Here is a 21,209-nt window from a genome sequence, read left to right on the forward strand (position 1 = left end):
CATCCAGGCCCAGTTTATCAATAAATCCGGGAGATTTGTCGTTGTGTTTATAAACTTTGTGGGGGAAGATCAACTCTCGTGGTGTGTTTGCACAACACCTGGCACGGCTTGGCTTTGATCTCACAGCAATACTAATGTGCACACACCGTTATTCAGCACTTAACACATTGGCAATTTCCCTCCCAGCTTTCAGGAATAATGTTCCAAAATCTGTGCAGTGCTGCTTTTTTGGGGGGAGAAAATTACTTAGAGGAATTTGTGAAAAAATAATGGAATAGTCCTTGTCAGTTAAGAGCCAGATTTTATCTCAGTGTATCTTCTCTATGCTATAAGAACATATAAATATATATTATATATAAAATATATAAGTAATATATATAATATATATTATAAATAACTGCCTTAACAGCTTTTATTTTTGGTCTCTTTTGATCAAGAGCCTCACAAACCTCCGGGAGCCTTTACCAAGTGTTTAAATAAACTGACTCTGAAGTCAGGAACCAAGTTACAGCTCAGCTACCAGGTACAGGATTAATGCAGGAATTACTGGGTAAAATTTGCAGGAAAGGGTTATCAAGGCAATCAGAATAGTAACTTCTGAGCTTTTAAATAATTGCTTATGACCTGTGAAATAACTCCAGATTTTCACAATAGAAACGAGCTGGAAAGCAGAGTTTTGCTGTTTCATAAATGCCTTCTATGAGGGCTGGCAGGAAAATCAACTGGAATGCTGAGCATTCCTGAACTCTGCTCCTCAGCACAAACTGAGGGCTGGGAGAAGGAAAGGATTATCACCACCACTGCCTGACAGGGATTAACTCATTTGTCCGAGGTCATGCAGGAAGTAAAACCATCAAGGCAGAGCGTCCCAAAGGTGCAGGTCAGTGGTTTAAATTTGTTCTTCCTAACTGCTGATCTTTAAATATTGATGTTTATAGGTAAAATTACTTTAAAAAAAAGAAAAAAAAAGTTTAAAGAGTGGAATTGTCTCAGCCATGTGCCATCCTGGGATCCAGTTGTTCCCATAATGTATTTATTTTAAGAAGGCCTATATTTTAGGAGGGAGAGGCTGGAGCAAGGCCCCTTCATGCCACTTGAGCATCTTTTTCAGATGGATCTGGCTTTGAATAAGGATTGGAAAATTATTGCTTAAAAAGCTGGCAGCTCCTTTAGGGGTCTTTATAATCACAGAGCCTCAGGCAGCCACTCCTCTTTTCCATCCCTGGCCAGGGCAGTTGGGTTAAAATCCAAATCCCTTTGACTTTTTTCATGGAGTTGTGGTGAACATTCCCATGGGAATTGCTTCTCAGCAGGAGAGCAGCTCTGGAAAAGGTTCTTTTCGACAACACCAAGAAAACACTGGCATGGTTTAGTTATTAAATCAGGTTTCTGCTGATTTGTTCATTCCTGCTTCTCCAACCCTCCAGCACCCCAGCACAGACCCCTCAGTCTCACCCCAGTTTAACTCATCTGCTGACATGAAATGAATGAAAATTCATCAGGCAAAAGACTTTAAAATATGGTATAAATATAGTATAAGTTCTGAATTCTCTCCCCAGGAAGAAGGATGCCCCAGCCCTGGAAGTGTCCAAGGCCAGGCTGGACGGGGCTTGGAGCAGCCTGGGCTGGTGGAAGGGGTGGAATGGGATGATCTCTTGTGAGGAGGAGGATTTTTTTCCCCTCAAGGATCCTATAATTAAAGCACACCAGTGAAAAATCTGCCACGTTTAATTCCTGGCACTCTGGCTGCTGAAGACAGTTCTCCCTGTTAGACACAATCGGAACCTCCAGGAATCTCCCAAGAAAAGCCTCCCACACACGTGCCCCAAACCTGTGACAGCTCAGCCTGGGAGCAATTCCATCCCAATAATTCATTTCACCTTCCCAAATACAACTGGAAAAGCAACAGAGAACAAGGCTGGAAAATGAACCCTCCAAGCAGGTAAGGAAATTTAATTAATGGCAGAAAGAAGGGCCATAGCAATCAGGAGAGTTGGATTAATACTACCCAGCTACAGTTCTGGCTTTCCCAACATAAAATGTCGTTTTTAATCACAAGAGATTTTTTTTTTTTTGGAGAAAAAAAAAAGTTTCATTTAATTTTAACATTTCCACTGAAAAACAGAGATGATGAAAGTGGTTTAGTTAGAGGTAAATGAGTAGTGGGGGGGATCCAGAAAACAGAAATACAGTTTGTCCATTTTTTGTGTCAGAACATTTTTTTAAAAACTTGTTTCAGTACTGAAAAGAAAAAATATATATTTTTAAAGAAATGTTACCTGATCTTTTCCAGTCCTCATTATTATCAGTGTCTGCTGCTATAGCAAAACCTCACTCAAAGCAACAAATTCTATGTACAACGTGCACGGAGGGCCCAACACTTGGTGTGAAAGCAGCTGATAAATTCTTTAAGGTCCACAGACCCCCTAATTCATCACACAGGACTGGATGAGTCGGGTAAGAAAGAAGGGATCAAATCCCCAGCAGTGACAAAGGATCATTTTTTACTTAAAAAAAAAAAAAAAAGCTCATATTTACCTAAAAAAAGCCATCAGAAAAAAAAATAGTACTACTCAAAAATGTCTATTTACAGTCTGGGAATGTCAAGACTCATCCTTGTCCCACCAAATCAACACAAACTGCTTTTAGGCAGAATTTCACCCGAGGTTCCCAACAGCATCTGGGAGGAATAACAAGACCTGGACACAAAATTTTGCAAAAGACCATTTTTTTTTGTTTGTTTCATTTTGATTTTTTTTTGTTTGTTTGTTTTTTAAAAGGAAAAAAAAATAAGAAGCCTCTAAAATAATTAATAAAAAAAAAAAAGGGAGGAGGGAAATGAAAAAAAAAAGGGGATGAAAAAAGGGGGGGATGAAAAAAGGGGGGGATGAAAAAAGGGGGGGATGAAAAAGGGGGAATGAAAAAAAGGAGGGATAAAAAGGGGGAATGAAAAAAAAGGGGGATAAAAAGGGGGATGAAAAAAGGGGGATAAAAAAAGGGGGATGAAAAAAGGGGGATGAAAAAAAGGGGGGGATAAAAAAAAAGGGGGACAAAAAAAAAGGGGGATGAAAAAATAAAGGGAGGGGGATAAAAAAACAAAAAGCACCTTTGGAAAGAGCAGAATGGCTCAAAGCAAAGCAAGTTTGGAAGTGGATAAAGCACAGTTGGCCTTGGAAATCTGTGGCAAATCAAGGCTGACGTGTGGACACGGGGCTGGGGTGAAATGAGTGGGTCCCCTCGGCTCAGTTTGGGGTTCGTGGGGTGTGTGCGTGACAGCAACAGCAGGAGAGCCCCTCCTCGGGGGAGGGTTTAGGGGGAAGAAAGGAGAGTCCTGACACAAGAAATCCTTCCAGGTTAGAGCCTGCCAGGCAATGCCAGCGAGGGTGCAGAGGCTTTGCAAGCAGAGGGCAGTGTGTGACATGCGGGCAGGGCTAAGCAAGGGCGCGGGTGTGGGGGGAACGTTCGTGGGGCTGGGAATCCTTGGGGAAAATCGGCTGCAGTTTGAGTCCCTGGAGAGCCCCGCTGCTCCAAGGGTTCCCTCGGACAAGACCTTCGCGTGGCAGCACTTGGAAGGCACTGGAAGGCCGGGTGTTGCCCCAGGAATTATTCCTAGAGGAGCTGGTCCATGGCTCGGAGCCGGAGCTCCGTTGACACGTGGTGGAGGGGGGCTCTCAGTGGAGGTAGGTAGGTTGGTTCCATCGGTACCAGGATCTGTTTGCAACACAGGGAACAAGAGCTACAGTTGGTGATGCTTCCCCCTCGAAATAAAAATCATTATCACTCCATTCCTGACCTTCCTTCACTTGGCAGATGCTCCTACAGCAACCCCCTGGCTTTCTAGGTAAGATCTTCATGATCCCACGTGCTACCTGGCTGTTGGACCTGCCCCGTGGAAAAGGAGGGCTGATCCATGGCACAGGCTGATCCATGACTCAAATCCCACCCCCTGCTCCCTTTCCTTCCTCACACACCATCCCTGATGTGATGGGGCAGAAGCTACAAGTGCAGAGAGCCCTGAGCAGCCCAGGCATCCTCAGTGAATTAACCAGGAGGGCTCTGAGCTCGTGTCTGGCTCGATGCTTTTGCAGCATCAAAAGGCAGGACAGAGGGAAAAATAAAAAAAAAACCTCTGTTCTGCCACTGTGAAAGAGTCACTCACAGCACAGCTCTCTGGGTGGCACTGCAGGAGAGAAAATTGGCTGTGGAGGGGGTTGTCCAAGCAGAAACAGCAAAATAAGCCTTTCTCTGCTTCCTCCATGCAAAGGGTTAGGTTAGGACAGTCCTCCTGGCTGGTTTATCTATTCAGTTTGATTTATTTTTTCCCTTTTTTTAATCCAGCACAGCTTTTCAGGCAGAACTCGATTTGTTATTTGTTTTCAAGCAGAAAAAGAGCCATACCCCAACAATCATGGAATAGCCTGTTGGCAGGGACCCTCAAGGATCATCCAGTCCAACTCCTGGCCCTGCACAGGACACCCCAACAATCCCACCCTGTGCCTGAGAGCATTGTCAAACCCTCCTGGAGCTCTGGCAGCCTTGGGGCTGTGCCCACTGCCCTGGGGAGCCTGGTCAGTGCCCAAACACCCTCTGGGGGAAGAACCTTGTCCTGAGATCCAACCTAAACCTCCCTGACACAGCTCCAGCCATTCCCTGGGTTCTGTCCCTGCTCACCTAGAGCAGAGATCAGAGCTGCCCCTTGGCAGGAGCTGCAGACCCCTGAGCTCTGCCCTCAGTCTCCTCTTTTCCAGGCTGAACAAGCCAAGTGCCCTCAGCCACTCCTCATATGACCCCTCCAGACCCTTCACCATCTTCACAGCCTCCTTTGGACGCTCCCTAACAGCTTTATATCTCCCTTATTTTGTGGCTGCCAAGACGCTCCAGGTTAGAGGTGAAGCTTCACATCAGGACGTGCCACCACGTAGCTCCAGCTGCTGGAGCCTCCAAGGGCTTGCATGTTCCTCCCTGAGATCCCACTGCTTCCCTCCCCAGCCTCCCAGTGCCCTGGGGAGCTGTGAGGCCCCCTCTGCCTTACCCTGAAGAGTTGAAACCAGAAGAGTTCATGGCAGCTTTGGAGTTGCTCTGGGCTGTGCCGGGGCTGCTGGCATGGAGGGCACTGCCAGGGGACGAGGGCCTGCTGGAGTTCCCTGGGGAACACGATGATGTTACTGTGTGTGAGAAAGCACAATAAGACTGGGCTCTCCTCCTCCTGCCCAGGACAGCCCAAGCCCAGACATTCCCACCATATCCTGTCCCCATCCTGTTGTCCCTCTGATTCCCTGCCTGCCCTGCAGGGGCTGTGCCCCAGCCATGGGGAAAGTGGGGGACCCCAGGACTGCTCCCTGGGGCCCTTGGTTTCTATTCCTATTCCTGTTTCTATTCCTATTCCTATTTCTACTCTTATTTCTATTCCTATTTCTACTCTTATTCCTATTTCTATTGCTATTCCTATTTCTATTGCTATTCCTATTTCTATTGCTATTGCTATTCCTATTGCTATTCCTATTTCTATTGCTATTGCTATTCCTATTGCTATTCCTATTCCTATTCCTATTTCTATTCCTATTCCTACTCCTACTCCTATTCCTATTTTTCCTCCTATTCCTATTTCTCACTTCTCAAAGGAGATCTGACACTCTGACCCACCCCCAGGCACTCCCCTCTGCTTGGCTCCTATGTGTGTCTGGCTCCCAAACCTAAGCACCCCACTAAAATTTGCCCAGGATTATCCTGGGAATGTCTTTATCCTGGGAATGTCTTTATCCCAGCCAAGAGAAAGCCTCAGCTGTTCCTGTCCTGGGCACACCAGTTATATGGGGACACTTTCCCTGGCCAAACCCAAGGGTCTTATGAAGAGTGTCCTGCAAATGTGACCCAGAAATCAAGTAGTCAGGGAGCAAGGGCAGAGGGAGGAGGGAAGGAAGGCGGAGTGGGACAGGATTCCCAAGGCTTACCAGTCCCAGGCATGGTGCTGTGCACTGGATTGACAGAGAGGGGCCCCAAGGACCCTGAGGTAGAGACCTGGGGAGAGACAGAAGCAAACAGTGTTTGGCACTGAGTGTATAAATCCCATAATGCCACTCCTTTCACATTCCCTTTGGAATGTGCTGGCTCCCAGGCACACTTATCACCTACATCACGGATATTTCTATTCCCACTCCGGTGCAGAAGCACCATTCCCATACCCAGGGCCACAAAAAGAAACCAGAATTAGTTTTACACATCGCTGGCACCTTCTACATCCATCTGAACTCATGAACCAGCCATGGAAAAGCCTGGAATGATCCAAAGCAAGCCAAATTTTCTGGAAGTCCCAAGATCCCATTGCAGGAGCCGCTGCCCTTTGGATGTTCTGTCTGACACTTCCCAGCTCCCTCTGGTCCTGGGCACAAATACTCCCGTGTCCTTGAGGGAGCTGTGGATGGGTGGAAATTCTCAGGTGACAGGAATTTGGGAGCTGCAATCCCAGCAGGCCTGGGGCATCTGTTGTTCAGTTTGACACTGGAGGCAGCTCAGGGTGGCTGATGAGCAAAGGGCTCATCCCAGGGAAACAGGGAGATTATTCAGCCCACGGCTTGCAAGCAGATCTTTGTGCGTGTGAGCTCGGCCCAAACGTGTTGTGCAACAAGTGGCCAAACTCCCTGGGATGTTTTCCTGCCTTCCGAGGGATAATTCCAAAGCCCAGAAGATTTCAAGATAAAAAGTGTCGCCGGTGAACACAGACTCTGCCTCCCACTCACAGCACTCACAGCGCTGCAGGGAGGTTCCTGCCACCTTTAAATGTCAAAGCAACCAAGCAACCACTAAATTAACCAGCAGAAATGCAACAGTAGCTCGTTATCCACTGACAGTGGATTGCAAGGACACAGCTTTCAACAGCTCTCACAACATTTTCCTCGTGAAAATACACTTGCCAGAATGTGAGTGTACCACACGAGAGAAGGACAATCAGCACTAATTAAGTGTATTCCGTGTTCCTGCACAGATGTAAAACAACAGACTGATGTATAAACAGTTACCATTATGCTTCAGAGTTAACAACTAAATTGACAGGAGTGGATGTAATTCCCAAACTCTGGAATGCTGATATCTCCTCCATTAACTTTGGAAAGGTTTTCCTTACCGGTCTCGTGGAGGAAAGCTTTGGGATAGCATTCCTATTTAAATAAATGATCCTACAATTAAACTAAACTGTTCCTTCTGGGAAACTTGCATTTTCTTTCTACTGTTTTCAATAACAGAATAAAAAAAATAAATGTTCTGACTGAGATTCCACTCGAGTTGGGATGTTGATTACACGCCCAGTCCACGGCTATCCCAGGACACTGCTGCAGCTGCAGCTTCCCACTGGGCTGTGGGATCAGGGAACACAAGGAAATGTCCTTCGCCTGCAGACCCTTCTGCCTCCCCACACCCCACAGAAGTCCTTCATCCGCAGTGTCTCACCAGTCTGGAGTTGTAGATGGGTGATTTGATGGGGGATGGCATCGGGCAGCTGATCCGCTTCTCCTTCTGGCGCCGGTTGCAGAACCAGACCCGAACCACCTCCTTTTCCATGGAGAGCTGCTCTGCTATCAAGGATATCTCCTCTGAACTGGGCTTGGGGTTCTGCTGAGAGAGGCAGGAGGTTAAAGCAAGCCCCAGAGAGCTGCACCCTACAGCATCAGTGTCTGGTGCTGGCAGGGCAAGGGTGGGGTTGGCTGCGAACTGGGGAGGGGAGAAAACCTGCTCCTAAGAGAAAGGGTAAATATTTGAGTGAGAGATCATGTTCTGTCAACCAGATTCCACAGCAAGTCTCAAGGAATCAGTGTGGGATGAGTCACCTGTCCCTGCTACTGCACCAAGCCCCACACTCTTCAAACAGCCCCTAAACCATTGCTGGGGGGCACCTGGTGGTCTTGTCAGCCACCTCTCAGGTTGTGCACCCGCCTGCACCACCTCAGAAAAGCCACTGCTTCCCTTCCCTCCTCCAGCCCTCGTTTACAAAGGGAAATAACAGCAGCTCGTTTATTTCCTGGTGTGTTCTGACAGCAGTTTCAGCTCTGCGGGGGTTTGATCCGAGCTGGAGACTTGAGGGTCAAAAAACCCCCGGCTCAGAGGTGCCAAGGCACCGTTCCCATTTCAAAGGACGCCTTCCACCAGCTGAAAATGAGGTGCCAAAATGATCTGAGGGTGGCTGAGCAAATTTTGATATGAGGGAGAAGCCAAAAAAAAAAAAAAACAACCAAAAAAACACAAGGGCTGATCAGAAACAGTTTTGATGAGAAATTTTCAATGCACAATTTAGTCCTGCTGATTAAAGCTCTGTAGTGATTTTTCCTTGAAATTCTTGATGCTGAAAAAGCAGAAGGCTCCACTTCTGGATGGTTTCAGCAGCAATATTTGGAGCAACCGTGGTCTTACAGCAGCTGCCTGATGGGGCATCGTGGCCCCCGAGCTCCTGTGACACAAACCTGCAGCTCAAAAAGAGGTGGGTGCAGGAGATCAGCTTTGGCTCAGTGGGTGATAGTGGGGGAAACGTGGTGATAAAATTGTAATTCCCTTAAAACAACATTTCCCAAGGAGATAACAGGGAATTTCTTTGGTTTTAACACTTTCCCTGTTAACCCCTTCGGGCATTTTCTAACCTGCTTTCACAACAAACCAAAAGAGATGTCTTTTTTTTTTTTTTTTTAAGAGGATTGGGTGCTACCACAACCTAGAAAACACTGAACTCAGAGAGAGTTCACAACACAGGGGAAGATTTCACCCTCACATCTTGGAATCTCTTCTCCAGCGTGGAGCGAATGTTGGTCTCGATGCTGGTTCTCTTCTTCCTTTTCCGTCCAAACATCTCGTTCACTGAGGGGTAGGAATTGGGGGTGCTCATGGAAGAATCCAAAGGAGCAGATTCTAGGGAGAAAGGGAGAGGAAAAAAGAGATATTCAAGGAGATGGCAAGTTATTTTCACCCCTTAGATCCTTTCTGTGCACTGAGGCACCTCCTAAAGCACATAAAGTTTTCCTGCAGTGTAGATCCTTCCTCTGATGAGGATCAAAATTGCTCCAAGGGCCCCAAATCCATCGACGAGCTTGTCCAAATCAGGGAAGAAAGAGGAGTGCTAATATTTTAATCCACACACTGCTTTTCCTTTGTGCAGCCTGATTTCCAGCCTGCCCTGATGGGGATTTTCCAGTGGTTTAGTTTCACGCAGTTACAGATGTTGGCTAAACCACTGGGATAAACCAGTCAAGATCAGTCTGCAGAGGACACCAGCCCAGTTCTGCTGCCACTGGGGATTCCCCTGTCAGTGATATCTCCCTTTTCTAATCCCAGCTCATGGGCTGATCTCTGAGTACCTTGATTTCCTTCCCATTCTTTCCAGTTTATGTGGGGTTGAACCGATTAACCTTTTCCCAGAGGTCCCTGGATGGATCCTCTCACCCTGGTGGCGTTTCTGCCCCTCATGTCACCCACCTGCATCACTCAGCCACTTCTCCAGCAAGGGTTTGAGCTTGCACATGTTCTTGAAGCTGAGGTTGAGGGCCTCGAAGCGGGAGATGGTGGTCTGGCTGAAGTCGTTGCCGTAGAGCTTCCCCATGGCCAGTCCAACATCCCCCTGCCAGGGAAGACCCAAAGCACACCATGAGCTCGGGAAAGCCCCTGGCAGGTCCCTGCTGTCACACCCCCTCCGGGCTCAGCCTTGTTTCCATGACCCACCTTTCCTGAGAAAACAGCTTCCTTTCCCCACAGGGATCTGCCCCACGCCCCACCTATTGGAGGAGGTGCAGATCAGGAGGTAATCAAAGCTTTAGGAAGGGTTTGTCTCTTGGTGTGTTTGGAAGGGGACGCTGCAAAAGGAGCCAAACTGTGTCTAACCCAGCCCTTCCACCAGCACCCCCCCAGCCCAACCTGTCCCCACCAGCAGCCACCCCACCCGGGAGGGTTCACCTGTGTGAACCCCAGCTTGATCCGCCTTTGTTTGAAGGTCTTGGCAAACTTCTCCAGCTCCTCCAGGTCACTTGGCTCCTCTGATGCCCCCGAGGGGGTCAGGTGCTTTGCCACTTGCAAATGCTGGGGGACATCCAGGTGGGGTTCAACCGACGAGCCAGGGAGCCCAGAACGACCCACAGCCTGCAAAAACAACCCCCAAAAAAGGGATGTCCAGAGGCACAACGACAGGAAAAACCCCAATTTTCTCTCCACAAAGCAGCACCCTGTGGGTGGGGGTTACCTGTGATGCCAGGCTGGGTCCTGGCTGGGAGAGGAGGAGGCTGCCCTGCTGCTGAGGGAAGGAGAGGAGGTTTGGCTGCAAAGCTGAGGAGAGAAAAAGGAGACACGTCTGGTCAGAGCAGCTCCTTCATCAGCTCAACATCCCTGCCCAGGAAAGGCTCGTGGAGCTCTGGGTGTTCAGCTCCATTAATTAGTTCTTGCTCAAAATACAGGAATTTCAGCCATTACCAAAGCGTTCTGGCTCTGAACTGGATTAGGAGAAAGAAAAGGTTCTTCTCGTGGCTCTTTAGCCTGAAAGGGATTATTACAATAATTATATAAGTAAAATATCTCATCTACTGATCCCTGTGTGGAGCTCATTACCCTAAGGCTGAACCAGAGCTTTTTATAGAACTCTGACTTTGATTTTAGGTGCCAAGCAGCAGAGAAGTCACTCCATCCTTCATGGGGATCTCTCCCAGTGCTTAATCATTGTAGCTGTTAGAAAAATGTACATCTTATTTCCAACATAAGCTCTTCTGACTCCCAACTTTCAGCCACTTGATCTTGCTAAAAAAAAAACCCCTGATCCTACAGTTAATCTCATGAGCCCTCCCACTCTGCTTTCTATTACACATTTCATTTTCAAGTGTCATTTTGAAGCCCTCTGACCCTTTCTTTTCTACCCTACTGTATTTCATATAAATTGAATTTCTTTCGGAATATATGAACTGGCACGAAAATGATGAAAGGGAAAAAGGAAGGGAAATCTATAAACCCAACAAAAACTAGTATTTATGGAGCCTGTGTAATTGTTTAGCTGACAAACTGCCAAGTACAAGCCCATATCTCTTACAGGGAATGTCCTACAGGACTAAGTTGTGTAGTTCCCTAGAAATTTAGTTTGGATCAAGTCCATTGTGAGTGAAACCTATGGAATGTAGTGAGGATTTATCACCTCTCTTGAAAGACTCAATAGATTTAATTGATTTTAACTGACAATTACAGGGAAATCCAGAGAAATTTATGGACTTCTGTTAATAAATAGGAAAACAGATAATCTCCAGAATCAATCTCTCCCCCTTTTCTCTTTTTCTGCCTTTTCTTGTTTAATTTAGCTCTGATGTGCACTGTCCCCTTTATTTATTTAGGTTGGGGTTTCAATGAGCCTTCCCTAACGCTGGAACAACTTTGAATTTCAAATGCAGGCTGGTAATGAGGTGCACATTTTTAACAGAGCAGGTAATTAATCACAGGAATGGCTTGCCTAGGGACATGGCAGATGCTCTGTCATTTGGAGTCTTTAAAATCATGATTGAACACCTCGGTGAAAGCTGAGCTGGAGCTCAAATGAAAATTATGGGCTGGATTCAGGAATCACCGGTCTGACAGCTGAGGAGATTGAGGCTCTTTGCACAAGATGAAGACTTCAGCAGCAATATTTTGACTGACAGCATTCCCAGCATCTCCCTGGCTGCTCGTTGCCACCTTCAGAGCACAGAGCTCACAGGGCTGCCCAGGGAATCACGTCAGGGCACGAGGAACCAGAGCTGGGAATGTCTCTGGCTTAAAACTGGCTTTAAACTGGAAAACCTGCACTGAAATCCTTGGAAAGGCTGAGCCCCTTTGGCCATAAAATCCATGGATTGAGGTGTCCATCAGTCAGAACTCAGGAAACACTGAGGGTGTTCCCCTGATGGCTCCAGGGACAACTTCAGGAATATTTTGTGCATCTCTTCAGCAGGAGGAAAACTCCTCCTGTGCCTGTACCAAAGAACTAATTCCACAAAACCAAGCTGTGCCTTCCCTTTCACTCCCCAGTGGCTGTGCATGGACACAGCAAAGGATCATTAAAACCTGGCAATCACTTATGCAAATGCAAGTGCTCCTGCACAAAAATCCAGCTCCTGGCCAAAAAAATCCAGTCTTGAGCAAGTCTGGAACTGGAAGGAGTCGCAGCCAAACAAGTGGCCGTCTGTGGGGGGTTAAAGCTGCCAAAAAAGTCACTCAACAGAAGAAATTCTAATCTATAAAAGGCAGCAAGTTCTGCTTTGAAGTATAATATATTTATTATACCCAAATAAAAGCAGGCAGCAAGCAACAGATTGTCCTGACCCTATTTCAAACAAACTGTATTCAAGATTATTAGTAAATACACATCAAATAGTTCCTTTATACATCACTCAGCATCACTTGGCAGAGAGAAGAGTTTATGTGCTGCCAATAAGAAATAAAATTCCCATTTGCCTACACCCAGGGTATGTACCAGTGGATTTGAGCTGCAGAGATTTAAGGGTTTCATTCTGAATTTTGGTTCAGACAGAGTGAGCTCTGCCCTGGACTAAATCAAAAATACAAGCCAAGGACCTAAATCACTTTGTGCCTGTGGGGTGATGGATCAAAGCCCACAGGCAGCAGCAAAGATCCTCCCTGGCACGTCTGCATCCCTGGAGAAACGCCATAAAAAACATCAGGGGTAAAACCAGGACCACAGGGTCTTTCTCCAGTGCTGGTCCAGCCCTCAGTCCTTTCCCGGATCTGTATTCCAGCAGCAGCTGGATCTCTCCTGCCCCACGGCAGCTCCAGAGCTCCCTCTCTCCTCCCCAGGTTGCTCCTGGCGGGCTCAGACCTGCTCGTTCTCCTGCCAGCGCTGCCCTGCAGCTCCTTCCCGGGATTTCCCTCCCTCCAAGGTCCTTCCCGAGGAGCTCAACCTCTGCCCGGTTTTCTGGGAGAACTGAAGAGCGGGAGGGAGCCCAGGCAGGCTGGGATTGCTCCCCAGGGAGCAGCTCCTTGCTGAATTCCCGGTGGGAATTCAGCCTGGCCCCAAGGTGGCACTCTTGGAGCGCACAAGTGCCAGGAGCATCTCCAGGCCTGGACCCTTGCACATGGATCTGGGATCATCCCCGGCGTGGGAACAGCCCGGGATGGGTGGGAAGCATCGGGTACCAGCTGGGAAAACCCAACGGGCTGGTTAAAAGCAACGCCCCTTGGGAAGAGAGGCTTTTCCTAGATATTTATCTGCTTATAACGATGCCCATTTGGGCTTTTATGGCTCTTACCTTGTTGTCCTGCCTGAGACTGGGACAGAAGGAATTGGGGAACTGACTGCATGTGCCCAGGAAGCAACACCAGCTGCTGCAGGGTGTGGAGGGAGCTCATATCCTATGGGAAAAAAGCAAAGGGAACAGTAAAACTGGGGGAACATCTCTCCTTGACCCCCTTCACACTCTTCACTGAACTGCCAAGCCACTGGATTTGGGTAATTTGAGAGCCACAGATCCAGAGGTGCTGCAGGATCTGAAGGTTCCAGCTGTATGAGAGGAATTCTGTGCACACACACAGACACCCCACAGAGAACTGTCTGCTTTTTTACCTGAAAAAAATTCACTCTTGGAAATGACATTTTTGAGGTAATCAAGCCCTGGTTGTTAGAAGGAGCAGTGAAACCTCCTGGATTTCAGCTTCTTCCAGATAATGCATTTTCAGGGAGCGAGCTCCCTAAAATTACACAGCAAATTGCAGCAAACTGTCCCATCTCACCAACACCCAGAGCTTGGTTTCCACAGCACTGTTTTGAATTTTGGGGGGAAATGAGGAGTCCCTAAATTGTATAATGGATCTGAATGCCCCGTGAAAAAATGAGGGAAGAGATTACTGAGCATCTGTGTGGCCTTCTGGCATCCAGCTCCTCCTAGAATTTAACAAGAGTTAAGTGCTAAACTCCAATTTTTTACCCTAGGAAAAAAAAATTCCTCCCGAGGAATTAATTTCTTCTGTGGTGTAAATCAATTTGAGGCAACACATTCAAGGCTACTGGTTGAGATTAAGAGTTAATCTCTCCTAGAATGTTATCTGCAACAGTGGCATTAACCAGACACTCATGAATGAGGAAGAGCAGAGCAAACATATCTGACACTTCCCCCTGGTGTTGTCTCAGCCTCCAGTTATTTCCAATTCAAGGGATTTCCTGACCATGGGGTGGTTTGCCTGCTTAGCAAACCCTCAGAGGGAATCCCATCCAAGGATGTGTCCAGCCTGCTTTAGAATCCACCTGCAGAGAAGGAAGGCTGAGGAGGAAGCTGAATTTTAGCAACACTGATCCAAAGGGGAGGTGCCAGTGTCCGAGGGGGTCTGGCAAAGGTCTCGTGGGGGATCCCTGGAGCAGCCCAGTCACTCACTCACCCCTGCAATTTGGCTTCCAGGCATCATTGAGGAGCCCTGCACGAGGTGCCCTGACCTAGGGGGGATGGCAGATTGCAGGGAGTCGCTGAGGTCTTCGGTTTTAATCTGAAAAAAAGAGCAAAGCCGCTGCAGAATGAGGCTGGAAGGGGTCTAAAAGAGGCTCCTTTTGGGGAAATTTAAGGGTCAGGACCGGCTGCTTCCATGGCTGACAGGCAGGGTCACTCCCCACCTCATCCCATGGCCAGAGTCCTCCTGCTCTGCCCAGCCAAGGGCAGTTTGCTCAATTAAAACACATCCATTGAAACACTTTAGGAAGCAGCCAAGTGCAAGGTTTAGGGCATTTTGTGGAGTTCTAAGGAAGACAAGAAGCAATTCCCCTTCACAGATCACGACTCACACCCCCCCTGGCAGGGCTGGCCTTGGAGAACCTCTCATTCTGTTCTGCAAGGGGATGGGAAAGGAAAGGTCACAGAGTGAAAGACCTCAAAAAAAGCACAGTAATCTTCCAGTCTTGAAAATGCAGCACTCCAGGCACCAAATGCATTTGCTTTGCTTCTACCAAAAAAAAAAAACAAAAAAACAACCAAGAAGTTTTAAGGAAAAAAAATAATAAAAATCTGCTTCCTTAGTTACAACAATCTGTGGAAAAAGAAATGGAAAACTGCACAGGAGTCAGCCCTTTGTCCAGTGGTCATTTTGAGCTGCCTGAATGTTCAGGAAAGGTTCTTGTCTACAAGGAAAAAAAAAAATCTCAATTTCTGTGTCGACATTCTTAAGAGATGAATTTGCCCAAGGACCAGCAGCAAATCCTTGTTTCTGGCTTATTCCTCAGTCTCCATGTTAATTTCTAGCATCGCTACTCCATTTAAAAACAAATATTTGTTAAAAAATAATAATAATAACAACCTGTCACATCACTTTGTACTTGCTGAAATCCTTTGGTAATGCTGACTGGGACAGGGGGGAGGGCAGGTTTTAGAGGCTTTTGGGTTCATTCCTGAAAGCTGTGTGAGGAGTGTCTATGCACAGGAGGCAGAGAAGTCCTAGAGAACTCTCAGAACACTCTTTATCTAAGGAAAGAGTCAAGGAAACTTCAGCTCAAGTTCCTCCCAAGCATGAAGACTCCAGGAACAAGGCTCAGACCATGAGTCCCACTCAAGTTGCCACAAACTGGGAAAACCAGGAGGACACCAGAGAGGACAGGTTTGGAAACCCCTGTTTGTGGGCTCAGCACTGCAGACTCTCCCTGACTGGTGGGATTAACCCTCTCCATCTCCCACCAAATTACTCCCAAGCCTCTCACCCCCCCAGAGATGGGGAGGGTCACCTCGGAAGGGGCTTTCTCCAACTGATGGGGCCTTCAGGCCGTACAACCTCCCACCAGCAGAGGGGGACAAGAATTTCAGCCTTAAAAACAACATCCCGAGATGTTTTGGCTCAGGGGACGTTCTTCTCCCCATCTGACTGCAGCAAACAAAGACACAGAACCGCTCAGGCTGAAAAAGACCTCCGAGATCACCAAGTCCAACCTCTGACCGACCTCCACAGGAGAGGAAAACGGGATCACAAGAGGCTTCAGAACTCCAGAGCAGGGAGCTGCAACGTTCACCTCTGCATTTTGGAAGGGAAGGTGATTACAACACCCCCTTCCATTACAGCTCCAGCTCTGGCCACTGCCGAAACTAGTTTTGCAATAAGCCCAGCTCCTTGCAACAAGGGGCAGACACGCTGCGAATTCCAGCTCTTTCCTACCTTTCAGGTTGGCATGATCATCCCTCTTTTAGCCTGGCAGGAAATAAAAAAGGATGGAAAGATCTTCTTGATCACTATCAAGTGATAGTGTTGTCTAAATCAGTGAAGGATACACAAAAGGTTCAGGGGAACACGCCCTGAGCCATCCGGTCATTGCAGGCAAAGCGGATTTACGGAGGTTTTTCCTTTCTGAGGGCGCATTAAAAAGAAGCCAAAAAAAAAAAATTAAAAAAAAAAAAGGAAAAAAATATAAATAATAACAATAATAATAAAAAAAAATCAATAATTTCGCTTGCAATTCATCTGTGTTGCGTCTCACGCCACGCAGTCCTCCAAAAAAACCAATCAGTCCCCCCCAAAAAAAACCAAAACAACCAGTCCCCCCAAAAAAACCACCAGTCCCCCAAAAAAATAAAGTCTTCCAGGTCTTAGAGAAGGAGGCGCCGGGTCCCGCCTGAGTTCCGATCCCGAGGGGAGCGGAGTGTTGAAGGAGCACGAGCCATTTCCAAACTGAAATCAATTTTTCCAGCTGCCAAGCGGGACGATCTGGCCTCGTTCCAGGGAGAAAGGGGTGTGTAGCTGCACCCCGGCATCGCACAAGATGGGAACGGGAGGTGGGTTTGGCAAAGGACCGGTTCCCGATTTAAAAACAACAACATCTCCCACTGCTCCTTCCCCCGGCCCTGGAATTCTCTGGCTCCCTCCTGCGCAGTGGGCGGGAACCTGCGGGTTCTTGACAAATCCTTCTCCCCCCCCCTGCACCTATTTCCATTGGGTTTAGGCTCAAATTTACCTCTCCCTCCTCTTCCTCTCCCCACCAGGCCTGCAGCTGGCTAATTGTTCGCCAGCAGGAGTTGGGGGCACATCCAAAACTTTCGGGATGGTTTTATGCAAATCCCACACCTTCGTGGTTTTTTTTTTCCCTGGCTAAACCGGCAATATCACCAAAAAAAAAAAAAACCCAACCCCAAAAACCCCAAAAAACCACACACATTGTGGGCGAGGCCGCTCGATATCATGAGACTCCCGTATAAAATAATGTGAATTTCAAATTAATAAAACGAGGGGAGGAGCTGCCTCCTCCTTTCCCAGTGCGTGAGCCTCGTATTTGGAGAAAAAACGCCTGCAAATATGGGAAGAGTTTTCATTAAGGAACTGAAGAAAAAAAATAAAAAGGTTGAAATTATCATAGAATCACCTCATTTGATGAGAGCTGTGAAATATTCCAAGTGAGCAACATTGGTTTGATTAAAACCGTGACTAAATCCCACTGGGATTGCTCAGGACTTTGGTTTTCCATGACCATCAGGACAGATGGGAAATGGGGAACAAGAGGTCATTGAGAGCAAGTCTGAGTTCGTTCCCATTGAACTTGACTTGGGGAAATAGCAGCATGTAAGGAAAGCAGGCTGGTTCAGAGGAAGGTTCCCTGCCCCTGGATGGGAGATTGGAGTGAGATGACCTTTAAGGTCCCTTCCAACGCAAACCATTCCATGATTCCATGACAACTGAACAGGACCAAGCAATGCCCTGCAAACACACCCTGCCAGGAGGTGAGGAAAGGGGCCTGGGCTCTTGGCTGTGAATTTACAGCCACCTTCACCCTCCCTTTGGGGCTGGAGGGGAGCCCCCAGGCAGGGCTGGGAGCAGCTTCCAGCTCCTCTGGAGCAGGTAACGGCAGGTGGTGGCACGGGAGCACAGGGCTAGGGAAGGAATCACACTTGCAAATCTCAGGTGGATGTTTTCACAGCCCTAAACCAGGGTCAGCTGCCCCCGAGCGATCCCAGAGAAAAACACAGGAAGGGTGACAGGGTAGAGAGGGTCCCTTCCATACTTGGCTTGAACATCTGCTGGGCCTGGGCAAGGATGGATGGTTTCTTACCTATCTCTGGCCTAAACACAAATCCAAAAAGCAAAACAAACTAAGAAACATATTGAGGGTGATGGAAAATGATCAAAGCTCCTGAGCTTTCTTGCGTAACTGATTTGTGGAAGGTGTTTCATAAACATTTCATAAGAAGGAGAATTATGAAGAAAACATCTCCCAACCTGCCTGCAATTACTGCACAAACTCTTCCTTACCAGTAGGAAGAAGGGGAGAGGAAAAAAAAAAAAAAAAGAAAGAAAAGTACATCTGTTTTGTAACTGATCTGTGAACTTCTGGCAAACGTTGGGCTCATGAAAACATCCTGCAGACATATTGCAGAGCAGAAAAAAGGCAGGAAGTTGGAAAGATTCACCTCAGAAGGTCTGATGGCACCACGGGAAGGTGATAACCTTCACAAAGATGTTTGAGTTGGTGGACTGATGGTCAGATCCCACTGGGTGGGCAGGACTCTCTGTATAAACCCAGTTTAGGCTCACTGGTAATCTCAGCTGGGTTTCCTCCTCTATCAGGCACCAAAAGCACAGAATCAACCAAGTTGGAAAAGACCTCTGAGATCATCCAGTCCAACCTTGGACCCAGCACCACCTTGTCACCCAGACCATGGCACTGATGCCACATCCAGTGTCTTCTTAAACACCTCCAGGGACAGTGACTCCACCACCTCCCCAGGCAGCCCATTCCAATGTCTGATCACTTAAATTCCAATGTCTGACCACTTAAACTCCAATTTCTGACCACTTCTGCAAAGAACTTCTCCCTAAGAAGCTGAGTGCAGCCCCAAAATGCAGCACCTCCTTTCTGTGAGGATGAGCTTTGCTGTAACGCAGGCACGGCTCCATCGCCCTCCTCGCCACGGTGGGAGCCACTGACCCAGCCCCCAGAGCCTCCAGTGCTCTCCCAAAATCCAGCTCAGGGGTGTCCATGCCCTGGCAGAGTGAGGCCCTTACAGCCATGCCAGCTGAGCTCCTCCAGCAGCAGTTATTAGCCAGGAACTGCAGCCGTGAGCGCGAGATTGGAGACAACCCTATTTGTTGTGATGTTTCTGTTTAGGCAGTAACCTCTTTGAAACACATTTATCTGCCTCTGTATCTGGCTTATCTCACAGTCAGCAACTCACAGCTGTTTAAGAGCTTGAGTTACTCACATCCCTCCCTCCAGAGGGAAGGGATGGTGCGGAGGGAAGAGGATCAGGTGCACACAGAGGGTCTGAACCACCTGCCCCTTGCTGAAAAGCAACAGCGCGGCTCTTCCGGGGCTGAGTCACCCCAAAAACGCCCTTCAACACACCAGCACTGCCTGGAGCTGCCCCAAAACCATTCGCCTGAAGCCAAGGGAGGAAGTTTTACGCTGGAAACAGGTCTCAGGGCTGGCTGTGAGGCTGCTGCAGCTCGCTGAGCCTTCCCACCTTCCGATGGCGTCAGAGCGCTGCAGCGAATTAACCGGCACACGTGGGCACCATAAAATAAAAAACACACTAATAATGAATTATGGCAATAATAATAATAATGGGCTTGCAATTACTATTTCCACATGTACTATCCTGCACGTAGGGCTTAACAGACACCCGGGAAGGGAGGAGGCAGAGAATCTTTATGGCGATGCCACGGTATTCACCTTTAACATTCATGTCACACTGAAGGCTGGGGATTTTTGGAAGCTGTCAGCACGACAGGAAGGGAGTTAATCCCATGCTGAATTCCTAACAGGCTGCGTCCTAAAACTCAGCCATGACAGCACACTGAAAAACTAATATATAATCCCTAACCTCAACACACCTGCAGCACAGCTACACCAGGCCTTGGAGTTTATTAACTGAGGCCTGATTTGATATGGTTTGTCCTCTGAGCTTCAGCTCTGGCTGCTAATAGTTGTGCTGGTGTAAAAGTGGGGGTGGGAAATCAAAACTTTCAGAGTTTACATGGTTCACAAAGGAAAATAAACAGAAGCACACACAGCTTTGCATTGACGGGCTGATGCAGCATTTCCCTGGGATTTCTGCTTTTAAACAAACAGGGAAGAGAGAGAGAAGTCACCCCCCTGTGCTGAAGGATAAACCTCAAACGATCACATGTGGCTTCAAAAGCAGGTGCTGGGTGAGGGAGAGGAGAACCAAAACCGGAGGTGGGAAGAACACCTGCCCTGGAACAGCCAAACTCCCATCAACAGTTGTTCAGGTGGGAGAATCCTGACCAAGGGCTGCTCCCCACAGCCCCTGCAAGAGGCTGGGGAGTGATTTCACAAGGTGACCTGTGCTCAGGGAGCACAGAACTGGTAAAAAAGTACTGAAAAGCAACCACTTAGAGCATCTCCACTCTTACTGTTGGTACCCAGGCATGTGGTACCTTCCCTGCCAAGGCCTGTGGACTTGCCAAATTGGAAGTATTTTAAAAACAAGGAGGGGGAAGGTGCCATTTTTTTGGTCAGAGTGGTGAGAACCTCCAGTCAAAGCAGGGGAAACAATTTTACCACCATTAAGGTTGTCATTCCTCTCCTGTCTCCGTTCCAGGACTCACCTGCCCAGCCACCCTCATCCCTCATCCCTGCCCTCCTGCCCCAACCTTCCCATGCAGTTGCAGCACTGCTCCCTGCATCTCTCCCACTTCCACTTGCCCAACTCCCAAAGCTCTCCAGAACTCCACCTCTGCCTACACCTGTGTGCTTATCTGCTCTGCTCCCACCCTGGGCTGCACCCCTGCCCCTTTCCTTATCAAGGTGATTTCACCAGGCTCCATGGATTCTCCCATGCCCTCCTGCATGCTCACACAGGTTCCCTGGAGCCTCATCATGTCCCTGTTGAAGCCAGCAGCGAAGTTGCCTTAGTCTGGTTTTCCTATGGCCAGAATCTGACCCTTAACAGTTCTCCAGATTCCCTGCGTGAAAAATTCCCTCCTTCCACGGATCTCTTGTCTACAGGGAGGGAACTGTGTTTGTTGTGGACTCTCTGTGCTACCAACCAGTGACAAATCCAAATCCCTGGCACTGCTGTGCAGTACAGATTTCCCTGGATTAGTCACCCAGGAGAAGAGCAGAGCGGTGTCCAGCCAGGCAGCCCCTGGCAGTAAGGCACTTCCCACCCCATCCCAGGTTTGTAAGGAATTAACTTGGAATCAGACGGCTCCCGTGACTGGGGCTGGCCCCAGCCCAGCCCCACAGGTCCCTCTCATTGGTTCATGGTAGTTTTGGCACCAGCTGCTGTGCC

The 21,209-nt window shown here is 48.1% G+C and overlaps 1 protein-coding gene across 2 annotated transcripts in view; it reads right to left on the reverse strand.

Annotated features, from left to right (window-relative positions):
* Nucleotides 1–2,775: 2,775 nt before the first annotated feature.
* POU2F3 (POU class 2 homeobox 3) overlaps nt 2,776–21,209 on the reverse strand; it is a 42,024-nt gene continuing 23,590 nt past the window's right edge. Inside the window, exons 5-14 of one of the 2 annotated variants that reach the window (XM_064634665.1) lie at nt 14,371–14,475; nt 13,248–13,350; nt 10,211–10,293; nt 9,928–10,110; nt 9,454–9,595; nt 8,753–8,889; nt 7,444–7,605; nt 5,952–6,018; nt 5,033–5,165; nt 2,776–3,711 (exon numbers count right to left, since the gene is read on the reverse strand). In XM_064634665.1, coding sequence (XP_064490735.1) covers nt 3,672–3,711; nt 5,033–5,165; nt 5,952–6,018; nt 7,444–7,605; nt 8,753–8,889; nt 9,454–9,595; nt 9,928–10,110; nt 10,211–10,293; nt 13,248–13,350; nt 14,371–14,475 — 1,155 coding nt within the window. In that variant the 3' untranslated portion in view covers nt 2,776–3,671. The remainder of the gene's footprint in view (nt 3,712–5,032; nt 5,166–5,951; nt 6,019–7,443; nt 7,606–8,752; nt 8,890–9,453; nt 9,596–9,927; nt 10,111–10,210; nt 10,294–13,247; nt 13,351–14,370; nt 14,476–21,209) is intronic. The other variant, XM_064634666.1, reaches the window with a different exon arrangement.

This window comes from Pseudopipra pipra, chromosome 23, assembly GCF_036250125.1.
Source record: "Pseudopipra pipra isolate bDixPip1 chromosome 23, bDixPip1.hap1, whole genome shotgun sequence".
Classification (NCBI taxonomy): Eukaryota; Metazoa; Chordata; class Aves; order Passeriformes; family Pipridae; genus Pseudopipra; species Pseudopipra pipra.